General features: G+C 44.2%; 1 protein-coding gene across 2 annotated transcripts in view; it reads right to left on the bottom strand.

The window, feature by feature from the left end:
* Cacna2d3 (calcium voltage-gated channel auxiliary subunit alpha2delta 3) overlaps positions 1–13263 on the bottom strand; it is an 877637-nt gene that overhangs the window by 77437 nt on the left and 786937 nt on the right. For both annotated transcript variants that reach the window (XM_058582154.1, XM_046452970.2), the window contains 2 exons: positions 11454–11516; positions 8215–8285 (listed from right to left, as the gene is read on the bottom strand). In XM_058582154.1, coding sequence (XP_058438137.1) covers positions 8215–8285; positions 11454–11516 — 134 coding nt within the window. The remainder of the gene's footprint in view (positions 1–8214; positions 8286–11453; positions 11517–13263) is intronic.

Here is a 13263-nt window from a genome sequence, read left to right as displayed (position 1 = left end):
AATGTTGGCTCATGTGCCTCTTCACCTGGCTCTTCCATTGAAATTTACCTTTCCTCTTGAAACTGAAGGGGAAAATGGAATCACAGTTAATCCCACAGAGAAAATATCAATTTTCCTTTGCCTCTTTAACTAGGCAATAGAAGGAAGCAGAAGAAAATAGCTGAATTCTGCTTTGGGAATGAGTTAATGGGAAACTCAGGAAATGGGGAATGGGGATGCTAGGGAAGCATCCTTGGGCTCAGCCACATTCATGAAGCCACATCTATACTTCATGACAACTACACCACAATTATGTGCTGTCTTTAGCACACTTCAGGCACGTCACTGAGGGGTAGTAATCATCAGTGCCTGGGAGTGTTGGTGTTTCTCAGTGGGCATGGTGGTGCTCCTGAGCTCAGGCAGCACTTGGACAAGTGACTTAGATGGTATCTATAACCATTTGTGTTCGAGACTGCAGTGGGTATGCAGGTTGTCGGGGAGACTAGAAGCTGTGAACACAGCCCCATCTCTTGAGGATTTCTGAAATGGGTATCACAAGAAAGCAGGTTTGATATTTAGAGGAGAGTGGGGCAGGCAGGATGTTGTAGAGACTCTAGCAGCCTCCCAATATCTGTTCTTCTCTTCTGGCAAGCAGAATCCTGGCTTTTAAATATGTACCTTGCTTGGGTTTCTTTGTAGGAGATGAAGCAGTGATTAAACATAAGGATTTTAAGAGTCTATTTAATAAATTTACAAATTTATTAAAATAAATTTTCATCAATAAATTTGATGTTTAGTCTTTTGGATCTCTTTGAATCCTCCTTCTGCCAGCCAGGATTGCAGAGATGATGGCTCTAGCCCAGTAGCTACCTTGGACTATTAAGTAACCTTGAGTTTAAAAGCCCGCTTGGAGGAAGATAGGAGGAAAAAAAAGTTGTGGCCCTGGGTCTGTGAGGATTAAGAGAAATCCCCCAAGTTAGTATTTTCAAACTTCTTTCTCATAAGAATAGGACTCCTATATTCTTGAAGCTCTTGTTATTTTGGATTTTTTTTTTTTTTTTTGCTCATAGCAGAAACAATTCCTGATATATCAGACTCCAAATTTGATCGAAAGATTCTCTCTTGAGGCAGTACATGCTTGAATGTGAAGAAATACCTCTACAGAAAATTTGTTTTGGGGGGGAGGGTGGTACGAGGGATTGCACTCAGAGGCACTGGAGCACTGAACCACACCCCCAGCCCTATTTTGTATTTAGATACAGGGTCTCACTGAGTTGCTTAGCACCTGGCTGTTGCTGAGGCTGGTTTTGAGCTCGTGATCCTCCTGCCTCAGGCTCCCAAGTGGCTGGGATTACAGGCGCACACCTGGAAGAAAATATTTTTGTCTGCTCCAACCATGGAAACAGATCCGTGGTGATAAGGAGAATATGCTCCGGAATCCAAGAGACACGAGTTCCAAATTCCACCCTCCTTACTCAGTCCTGTGGAGGGACCCTGACAGGGTATCAAAATGCTTGGAGCCCCCCAGTTCAGTTCCTGTTTTGCCAAATGGAAATAATGATAATAGTTACTTCATAGAGTGGTTGTGGGGATTCATTAGGGTAATGCATGGTAGCTGCCTGGAATCAGGCCTTCCCTGTGGTTAGTATTGAATAAATGAACAGCCCTGCCATCATGATGGAGAGGAGGGCAGCCTTTGGGATGGCTGTAATCAGAATTCTCCAGCAGGAGCTTTAGGGTTTTACTGAGTGTTCCATTGGAATCTCCGTGTCTCTGCATTCCAGAAAGTTTGGCCCCGAAACATACTTGTCCAAGCCAATCCGTCTCCTTGTTCCCTTCAACACCACCTCTGACAAAGCATACTTCTGTAGAAACAGTCAGGTCAACAGGAAGCCATTACAGTCATTACATGAGCTGCTGGGTATTAGACTGGGGTGGGGCGGTCGGCATTAAAGGAGAGCAGCCCTCCAAACATAACAGGCTTCTCCTTTAACACTCTCTAGACTCCAAGGCCAGGGCATTTGCTGAAATGTAATGTGATTACTCAAGACAGGAAAGCTCCCAGTCCCACCACAGAGACCAGGGTAGAAATGGTCCAAGTCTTGAATTCTACCTGGATGTGTCACCTTTGAGAAAGGTAATGTAAGCAGCAGAAGGATGTGCCACAAGGAACTTCACACAAGCCAGCCCTATTAATGAACATGTGGGGCAGGGTGACGAGGACATTTTCCAGGCCCCTCAGGGAAAATATGGATGGCCTTGGAGGGGTGAAAGACCAGGCATGTTGCACCAACTCAAAGCAAAGCTCAAAACCAAAACACACATGGGCACAAGTGACAATTACAGGGCGGGGGTGGGGGGGAAGGGGACAATAGCCAAAAGACAGAGGTACTGTTCATAGCCCCAGAGCAAAAACAAATTTTTAGCGATCAGTCCATTTCCCTGCAACCCACATTGGCCAGGTGTGCTCGGTTGGTCTTTCTGTCCTCATGCATAATTAATTATACAAAAGAATAAAGGAAGACCCTTTGGCCTTCCCAGAAACCACAAGAACAACCCAGGGCAAACCCTCAAGTTCTGGGTATTTGATAAAAGCAATAGCATTCTTTGATCCTTTGTGAGGATTTATTTCTTTGCCTGTTTTCTGAAGGCCGTTGACCTTTGTTGGGTGCCATATTGAACTCATTTCCAAGTTCTATCAACTTGGCTCAGAGGTCCTAAAAGCCATGCTTGCCCTTCTCATCTAACAACTGGAACTTTCTATCCAAACTGGGAGCCTGACTCAGTGGCACTCAGGTGGTGTCCTGTTGCTTAAAGGTGGGAAGGGTAGAGATGATGTAGGAAGAGGGTGGGAGATCCACTGGTTTTCCAGAAGTCTGCTGAGCACTGTGCTCTAGCAGGATACCCTTCCTGAGACAGAAAGTGAGAACTGTTCTCGCTGTTTATAAACCTGTTGTGTTCTAATATAGGTGGTGCCAGAGAATGCCCCTGGGTCTCCAGGAAGGTAAACCATCTCCCAGGGGTGGTTCCCCTCCCACCATCTCCTAAGGGAGGAGGCAAGTGCTGGAAGATAATCCAAAATGCAAATCTCAGCAGGATGGGCTGGGGGCCCTTCTGACTTGAAGGGGATCAGGTCAATTTTGTCTGCTTGAAAGTCTAAAAAGAAGATGGAGAACAGAGGAAACAGAAGGAGGTAGACGTCCAGGGTCAGAGACTTGTCATGCATGAGCCCCCAGTTTTTGACCCAGCATGTCAGCTGATTGTGTCTTGCAAAGATTCTCCCCTGTGCTCACACTTGGAGGTACCCTCCTCGTGCTTAGGAGGAGAGGCCACAGCATGCATGTACCCCCAAGATGGGGACACCAAAGATACATATGCTTCCATCTGACCCGTACTTGCCAAGTACATGAATATATTTTGGTCTTATTTTGCTATAGAAAAAATTAAAAGATAGTGAGTTGAAGTTGCCCCAGTAACTCCTAAGGGGACAGCAGCTAGACTGGAACCTAAAGTGCTTTTAACTTACTTTTTCTTGATGCTGGCTGCATTTGAGAATGACATGGAAGCTTTTAAAGTGTACCAATGCCTGGGCTCCATCCCCACACCCATTTAAATCTTCCTGGGGTACAGCCTGAGCACAGGTGTGTTTTATTTAATTAATATATTTAGTAGGTGGGCATGCGGTACTGGGAATTGAAACCATGAGAGCTCTACCACTGAGCGACATCCCCAGCCCTTTTTAATTTTTATTTTGAGGTAAGGTCTAGCTAAGTTGCCCAGGCTGGACTTGAACTTGTAATCCTCCTGTTTAAAGACTCCCGAGTAGCTGGCATTACAGGGATGCAGCACCGCACATATGTATTTTAATCCCCCTCTAGGAGATGCCAATGCAGATGCCCAGTAGAGTCCAGACCCACTTGTCAATCCAGATGGTAATGCTGTAACTTTGGGGCCGTAACCATTTTCTGGATCATTAGTGATAAAACAGGGGGGAAAGGGAACCAAAAGGTCTCAGACATCTATAATCTTTATCCACAAATCTTATCTCCTGTTTACAATAATTTCTCAATTTGAAAATAATTTTTACATATTTTATAGACAATTCTCAGGTCTCTATTTCAGTGAAGAAGTAACTTGGAATTAGAGAGGCTGAGAAATCTGTCTGAACCCATATGGTTGCAAATCTGATGCTTAACCTGACTTTTATTTCAAAACCAGAGTAGGACAGAGGCCCAGCAGGAACCTCCATCACTTCCCTGTGACTGGCTGCAATTGTTTCCTCTTCTCCTCGGGGTGTCTGATGATACTGACTTTGCATCATGGGGAGTTAAGGTTGGGGAACAAATGGATCCTAATAAAAGGATTTGGAAATAGGATTTTCTTTCCAGATCTTCAAGAGAGACAATGTCACATTCAATATCATAGAGTGTGGATTCTGAAAATAAAAATAAGTAATAAGTAAATAAATAAATTCAAGAATTTTCCTAGACATGAACAGGAGTGAAAAAGGAAAGTAGTTAGTAGGAAAAACCCTTAGTGAGTCACTACTCAGGGAATCTGCTTTCAGTGATAAAAATGAAGAAGATTCTTTATTTAGTACACACAAAGTTGACCAAATGAGAAAAGAAGTGAAGTTGGGGGCCGGGGCGTGGGGGTGGTGATGTTGGTTAATAATTTGTCAACTTTAAGGAAAAGAAAATCTGAGCAATCTTCTCACTCGGTGGGCCTCCCTTCTGGAAATTCTGCTACCCAGATCAGATGCTGCTGAACCAACACCTTCCTCAGCCCTCTGTCACCTGTCACACACAGCTGAAGGATCTCTCCACATCCAGGGCTTAACTGTACATCACACTAGAAAAGGGCAGGAGTTGCAAACTTCCATGTTCCAACTGCAGGATACTGGAGTCCAGTTCTGCTATGCAGAGATTTAGGGCAAGATCTTTCTAAGCCTTATTATTTCTGTTTGCAAAATGGGTACATTTATGTAGTCTGTTCATACCCAAGACTGGCTTTGGAGGGTGTGGCCTATACTTAAAAGAGCCCCTGTTGGTTTAATGTTCTGCTGTCAGTGTTTTGGAATTTTTGAGACTCTCTGAGCAAAGAGAGTCTCAAGGTTGTTGGTATACCTATAAGAGTAGGCCTGTGCTCACCTCCTTGGGTCCTGCAATTCAGCCGCCTGGCATGTGGTCAGGGGAAGCTCACGGGAGGTGGCCTGGTCTTTATTTTCCCATTGCTGAAGCTCCTGCTCTTTATTTGGCTCCTGGACACCAGGCTATAAGTAAGCTGGGTGGACAGAGCCAGGCCCAGCTCAGCTTAACTGTCAAAGAGTGGCCTGCTTTGCCTCTTATGCAGTTTTACGTGCTGCTGGAGGACTTTCTCAAAACTCTCCTGACTTGCTTCTTTGTTCACAAGATTCAGTGATTTCCTCCCACCTGACACTGCAGACCTGGAAGTGGATGCTCTTTCCCTCCGATGGCACTGCCTGGTAGAACAGCCATCAGGCCACTGAGTGGTCAGAACAATCATGGAAAAGGTCCACTGCCACATAGGCAAGTGTCCCTCACTTCCCTGCAGAGAGGACAGCAAAGACAGAGCAGGTGAAGACAGACTGTTGGGAGCTTAATGGAGGGAGATGCTGCTCTCTTTTTTGACCTCTTTTTTTTTTTTTTGCTAAGATGACTCTAGGACACTTTCACATGAAACTTGTTTCTTTAAGACAGATTATAAGATGATCAAATGAAGACATAAGATGGTAGTCGGCACGGTCCTAGATGCTGAGATGTCAGCTCAGTGAACTGATCCCAAGCTACCTGGGCTAACCGCATCTCCAAAGCAGCTCAGCCTCCAGGTACCCTGTGTTTGGGGATGTGGTTCATTTTAATATGGCAGGTGGCTTCTGTCCCAGAGTGCAGTTACTTCCAGCTACATCTTTTCAGTGTTTCTGAAATACATCTCAGAAGGGACAGACTGTCAACCTTGTGCTCTCTGCAACACTGCATGTGTGACAGGGTAAGGCATGAGTGACAGGGTAAGGCATGTGTGCCCCCTCTCCACAACTACAGTCCTTCAACACTGGAGACCTATCACCAGATTGTCATGGGTATGAGAACACAGAAGAAGCCTCACTTGGTGCTAAGCAGAAAACAAAACCATGATTGAGCATAGATCCATGACAAAATTCACAGCAGCAGCTAGCAATTATTGAGCTCCCAATGTATGCCAGGCACTGTGCTAAGAAATGTATGCATGTTATTATCTCATTACCTGTAACAGCAATCTTCAGAGGTTGTCGTTATTAGAATCATCTTCATTTTGCACATAAGAACAAAGCTTGGGGAGGTAACGTGACTTATTCTAAGTCATTCTGCTAGTAAACGTTGGAGCCTGGACTTGTTCTCTATCTGACTCCCAAACTTCAATCCACATTGCTTTTCTGGGTCCAGTGAGGGGACCCTTCAAAGAAACCCAGGAGGCTTGTCTACTAGCCCCTGCATGATGGCAATTTCTGAGATAATTAAGTAAAGCCCCTGGTCTTTTCCTATTCTCAAATATGTTGGCTTGTTTTGTCATAAAAGAAAGTTCTAGATTCATGCCAACCATACTTTACCCAAATGAAAGAGAGACTAGAAGTCTAAAATTCCATTATAACGCAACCTCTTTCTTCTTTCTACCATACAGTTCAAAAACAGTATCCAAGAGGGAATGGGGAAAAAAATGGGTTTGTTAAAGGTGGTTGAAAAATACACTTTCGAATGAGAAACATGTGTGTGATGATTCTACATCTTTTGTCTCCTCCCCCCACCTTGTTGAAAACAAGTTAACACGGTACAAATGTACACATCCACCTTAAGATAGGAAAAGTCAATGGTGCCCTGGCTGGCAGACCCTCCGGGAGTTGCTGTGGGAAGCTTGAAGAAGTCAAAGTCAACCCCAGGGTAGCCCAAGGCCAGGTCCAAGCAGGGTTCTCAAGTGTGAGAACAAGGGTTCCTGGCAGAGAAGAAAACTGTACTTGGATTTTTAAAAGGGAAGGGGCAGGGTAAATAATCTGCTACAGGCTGGCCTGAGAGTAAGCCTGGGTGTCAGAAATTGCAGAAGGGATGGCCTCATGCCAGTTTTTTATATCATATCTCCCTCCCTCCCTTCCCCCTACCCGCCTCCTCTCTCCCCCCCATCCCCTCCCTCTCTCTCCTCTTTCTGGCACAAACAAGCTATGGAATTTCAAAAACTGGGTCATCATTTTTTAATTCCCTGCTTTCAGCACAGCACTCAGTTGGTCTTGTTGACTGGCTTAAAAGTCTGATTTCCTGAGCTCACACTTCCTAGCCATTCAGCTGCAGGGGAGTAATAAACCCGGGGGCCTGCCTTTCCCCTGCAGCGGATGTGCAAGGCCTCTCACAGGCAAGCTGGAGGTCCATCCTTGCATTTCCTGCTCCTATATATTTAACAACATCAAATGTGCCCATTAAAGCTCCATTTCAAAGGCTGCCATTCTTCCTGGGAGGCCAAGGGAAGGGAGACAGCACTGACCTTCCTGGGAGACCTACTGACACCCTGATTTCAGGGGGTGATGGCTTTTCCTACGGGCTTTGGTGTTTCTAAGAGCAAGGCTGGCCTGCCCGGTAGGGATGGGGACCAGGAGGAAGTGGCCCTCCAGGAGCTTTATTTAGGGTCCAGGGCAGTTCTCACAAGCAGGTAAACAGTGCCTGCTGCCTAGGAAATTTGGTAGCATCTGAGTTTCCTTCCAATAGTGACTTCCATTTATCTCCACCCGGAGAAACTTTGAAGAACTTTTCCTTGATTTTCTAAGTTAACATCAATAAGTTCCTAATATCTTCCATGCCTGAGTTCCAGAGTCCTAGAAAGCTTCCCTGCTTTGTCAGTGAGATCAAATAATTCCTTCCTCCTTCTGGACTAGGTGGAAACTTTTCCTCCTTCTTCCCAGAGACTTTTGCATAGGCCTGAGAGAATCCTGTGAGCTGCAGACTCCTACATCAATATTGGCCTCCAATCCATTCCACGCTGGGCAAACAGGAAACTCATTGTGAGCTGAGTCTCTAAGACTCTTAACACTCATGCGCGAGGCATCGAATTTCAGCAAGATCTTCCGGAGCATGAACACAAGTGGAAACCAGCTTTGGGGTCAAGTCTGGGCTTGCTTTATTTGACCTTGGTTTGTTTTATTTTATTTAGGTAAACTTCTTCTGGGGGGACCCTGGGGGGCCATAAAATCCTTACCTTTTAAAGGAGCCCATTGTTAACAATTTGTTCATCACGGCCCCCTCCACCTCGCCAAAAAAGTCTCCAGTCTGTGGGGAAGAAAAGAAGACAAACTAGGAAGAGTAGATCCATAAGGTAGCCACAGAGCAGAGAAGGAATGAAAACAGAAAACAGAAGGAATGAAAAATGACAGGAACCAAAGGTAGGTTTTCAGGACCACAGTTACATAAAAGTGAGAGTCATTACTAGGCATTATAGGGGTTACAGTGAGCAAATAGGAATATCTTCACAATACAGAGGGGGAGGGTCTGCATAACACATGCTGATTGCAGAAATGAAAACACACACACACACACACACACTCACACACCATTACCCTTGGATACGCAGGCATTAATCTACATGTAATCCCTTGTGATTAAAATGCTACTTCATACAGACAGAATGAGGCTGCAAAAGGGCTTCTTAAGCAATAATGAAAAGAAATGTCTATAATTCCTAGGTGACCTATTTAGAAAAATATAGCTATGCTCTTCCTTGGCCCTGAAGATTTCCAGCAGTCGAGAACCTATCCTTTCTCCAGATCACTTTCTGGGGAACCCTTTCATTTTGTCCATAGGTTGTTAATGTGTTGACGGAGAATAAGACGGCCCAGCCCCTTGTGGAGACTGAAGGGCCAATCAAACGTTTTATGGCCTATCCCTGCCTCTCAGCTGTCTTCAGGTCATGGCTGGGAAGAAGCTTTTGCAAGTCTAGTACTGGCTGCTGGCTGAGATTTCCAAACTTTGCATGGTGGAATGCAGGACAGATATCCTCCTGCGTGCTCTCCAAAACTACTATGATGGAGAGGTCCCACGGGGCAGGGTGTATGTAACTGCAGAGGAACAAAGCTTGTGACAACAGCCACCTTCTGCCAACACCCTGGGATGATCATAAGAGAACCGGCATCTGGACTCTGGGTACTCTGGGGACTTATAGCTTGGGAGGGGACCGGGATGGGGTAGAGGCCATTACAACAAGAGTCTAAGTGACACAGTTTCCTTAGGCATTGTTTTAACTCAACCCCAATTCTCTGGTGACCTGCTGAGTGACCTCAACCCCACTCCTGAGTTGTCAAGGCAGGGAGAAGGCATGGAGCAAGCCTTCTTCAAAAAAAGTCAGGACAAAGGGGAAGAAAAAGGAAACAAAGTTTCTCTGACTGAATGTCAAGCACTTCCTTTTTCACTAGAAGGAAACTTCTGCAACATCTGTGGGTGGGCATGTGCTGCTGCTAGGAGCAAGAAGGACATTTGTATTTTGTGTGTGTAAATATACCAGTGTCAATGGAAGTGGTTGTTAGATGAAGAAGAATTATCCTAATTGGGGTGCAGGAGGCCACACGACATCAAACAAGCCCAGGCCGAGCGGGGCTGGCAGGCTCCTTGGGCAATGCTGCAGGCCTGTACAGCCAGAGATACAGCAGGGCGCCTGCAGGCCGTGGTTCTGTTAGAGGATCTAGCTCCTGTCCAGTGATTTGTTGGTTATTCCTGTTCTCGATCCTGGAAAATATCCACTCTGTCTTTACTGCACCCCCAAGGTCAGGGTCCTATCTCAGTCATTTGTGGGTATGGCAGAAGGACAGAGCCCCACCTCCCAGAACATTAATCTCCATAGATTCTTCTATTTCTCAGTGTTTCTCTTTCAAACCAACTGGGCATATTACCGTAGGCTGATGACCCTTTCTGTTGCCTTGGAGACTGGCCTTGTTTCAGGGACTCCTATCTCATGTCCACCAACTTTCCAATACGCAGTCATGTCTAGCATTGGAGGAGATGGTGTGGGGGCCTTTTGAGACTTAAAGGTACAGTTAAAATCCTGCCACATTCTCATGGATAAGAGGAGAAGTGGAAGCACAAATTCCTCAAGTTTCCCGAATTCACTATGTACTAAGTAACCAACCATTCAGCTCAGATCTTAAAGAGCCACACTTAAGAATATTTAACTTATTTATTAAACATTAATGGACCTATCATATTAATGACTCCTAAAGGACTTGAAATTATTTAAAAGAGTTCATTTTTTTAAAATATTTTCATCCTCAAATATAGAGTTATAAGAAACACTTTGAACAATGCTCATTTTATAGAGCCTATCTGGAGGCTCATGCAGGTTAAATAATGTGTTGCTGATCCCAAAACTAGTTAAAGGAAGACAACTAGCACCAGAAAAATAATTTGCCTCTCCTGCTAATATTAATTTTGGGGGTGGGGGGTGCTGGGAGGTACTGGGGATTGGACCCAGGGGTGCTTAATCACTGAGCCACAATCCCTACCCCTTTTTCCCTTTTTTTGTATTTTGTTTAGAGACAGGATCTTGCTAAATTGCTTAGGGCCTAATTTGATGAGGCTGGCCTCAAACTTGCAATCCTCCTGCTTCAGCCTCCCCAATCCCTGGGATTACAAGCATGCACCACAGTACCCATCTTAATATTAATTTATCATGGAGTACCACTACACTTGTCTGCACTGGACCTGATTTTAATATGCTAACTGGATTTTTAATTGCAGGACAAATTTGAAGGCAGAAAGTTTGAATGGAAACCCCTGTTCCTCTATTACAGTGCTGTTGACTTTAACTCTCATTCTGATTTCCAAATGCAGTGCTCAAACTCACAGCTTGCCTACCTACCGTCTGTCCCTCTTCCTCCTGCTCTCACACTGCGCAAAGGCTTTATCAAATAAACAATACATTTTTTTTTCTATCTCTGGATCCTTTTCTCTCAGAGTTGAGAGCTCAAGTTATTTTATCTTTGAACTTAGATGACTGATTTTTCGACAGCAACACCCAGATCAAAAGCCATATCCAACCACTATGCAGGAGTGTGTGTATGTGTGTGCGTGTGTGTATAACTAAAATATCCATAAAGTTGCCCAAACCCTTTAAGGTACTTCCACCCTTGAGGCAAAAATTCTTTCAGAGGCTCAGACAACTCCTCGGCTGAGTTCTATAAATTGAACATTTTATGAGTAAGAGAACAGACCCTGGGCTCTCTGCACCCCCACACCCACCCGGCCCCATCGGGAGGCAAAGACTCTTTGGGGCCTGCTGGGAAGTAGACTGTGACATTCTTCAAGGGATGGAAATCAGGTTTTATAATCTCCTGCTATTACCTCTTACTTAGAGATCACCATTGCTAAGTTTTAACACCATAATTTGTTCGCCCTGACCCGATTCATTCTAAGCTGCTCATTTTGAGTTGATTGGAATTTTTCACTTACCTGCATGTAGTCTTCAGACACCAGAATAAACCCGTTATTGTCTATGAGGTAACAGTTCACAGTCTAGAAAATAAAAGGTGGGGGGAAAAAAGGCACAATTTCAACTTTGGGTCCTCAGACTGCTTTTATATCGAATGACGTGACTTCATCCTGAGGGAAACCCATTTTGGGGGGTGGGGAGTTGAATTCAGGGGATTGGGACAAAAAAAAGAGTATGTGTTAAAAAGCGATGAGTTACAGTTAGTCTTGTTTTCTTGATTGGATTTGTTTTGTTTTGTTTTCTTTATGAGGCCTGAATATTTCCCAGGAACAAAGTGCTCAGAGGTCCCCAAGCCTATATATATATATATATATATATATATATATATATATATTTTTTTTTTTTTTTTTTTTTTTTTTTTTTTGGTGGCCAAAGTGCTGGCTGTTTTGAAAGAGAAACGCCAGCACAATGTCATTACTCTAATGATGTATTAATGAAAACACGGTGTCAGCTCCGAGGACCATCAGGGGACCAGGTAATATTTTTAATTTGTTCATAGACTGAGGCAGGGGGGAAGGGGCAGCCTTCTGTTAAAGGGGCCCCTCAGGCCTCCTAAAGGTTTTCAAACTGTGTTTTTAATTGGGAGCTGCACTTGGGGGCAGGGCTGTTAGCTTTTGGTAGCTCAGACTTATAAATTGCAGAAAGCAAGGTAAACCCCAACCTCTGCTTCTCCACCCTCCTTTAATCTCAAGTGAATGATTTGCTACAGGCTAAGTTTTAATTACAGTGCTGTGGAGTTTAAACTTAAGGCTTAATTCTGTCCTTGATGTAACTCAGTTTCTATTTATTGCAGCTTTACATACCGACTGAAACATTTAATTTGTAACATATCTTTACCCTGAGCTAAATTCCACATTGCTCCAGGCCACCGCAGGGCTGGTGGTTTCTGGGACACTGGCCTCTGCATGGGGTTGGTTTTAGTCGGGTACAAAAGGACAGCAGTGCCTTGGTCAGAAAGGTCTGACCTTTATTTCTAGACAGTGATAGTATGGAATCGACAGAAAATTAAAAGCCTGGTTGGCACTTTTTATAGAAGAGTAGTTGCCTCAGAGCTACTCAGTAATATTATAACAGAGCTGTCTCAGTGATTCAGAGGGGACAGATGAATGACTTAGGAAACCTGTTCTTGCTCTTGCTGTTTGGAGAAGCTCTTGGCTTCAGGGACACTACTTGGGTCCTAAGGGGAGTCTTAATGGACTTCTTGCATCTTCAAGAGACAGCATTATGGAAGTGATCTTGCAGAGCTATGCTTTCAATATGGTAGCCACTGGCTGTATGTAGATTTATATCTAATTTTAACTTGATTAGAATGAAAGACAACTAAAAATTCAGTCCCTGGGTTCCACATGCCATCTCAAGGTCACCACATCTATCCCGGGTAAAGGATAGGCTTTTGGACACATTCATGGTGGCAGAAAGACATTTTTGGACAGCAATGTCTTTGATTACACTAGGACTCCAAAGAGTCTACATTAGGAAGATCACCTTGGGTCAAATTAGGTAGATCTGTATCCTTGCTGATTTGAATGTCATGATGTTCATTTTGTAGATACAGACACTAAGGCAAAGCTCTTGCCCTCTGTTCAATCAATAGAGACATGTTGAGTATTGGAGGGGTCCTCCATATTCAGATATTGACCATCTTATTGTTCCCTGTTGCATAGGGATTCAAGAGCCCTCAAAGCCTCCTCCTCAAATTCCTAATTTTAAAATTAGTTCCTATGCAAACACACCTAATCAATTAGTATACTCTTGCAATGAGACCTATGT

This window comes from Marmota monax, unplaced genomic scaffold (genome assembly GCF_021218885.2).
Source record: "Marmota monax isolate L192 unplaced genomic scaffold, Marmota_monax_Labrador192_F-V1.1 WCK01_AAM20220418_F8-fsc00042, whole genome shotgun sequence".
NCBI classification, from domain to species: domain Eukaryota; kingdom Metazoa; phylum Chordata; class Mammalia; order Rodentia; family Sciuridae; genus Marmota; species Marmota monax.
The sequence above is the reverse complement of the archived record's forward strand: the minus strand, read 5'-3'. Positions and strand labels throughout refer to the sequence as shown.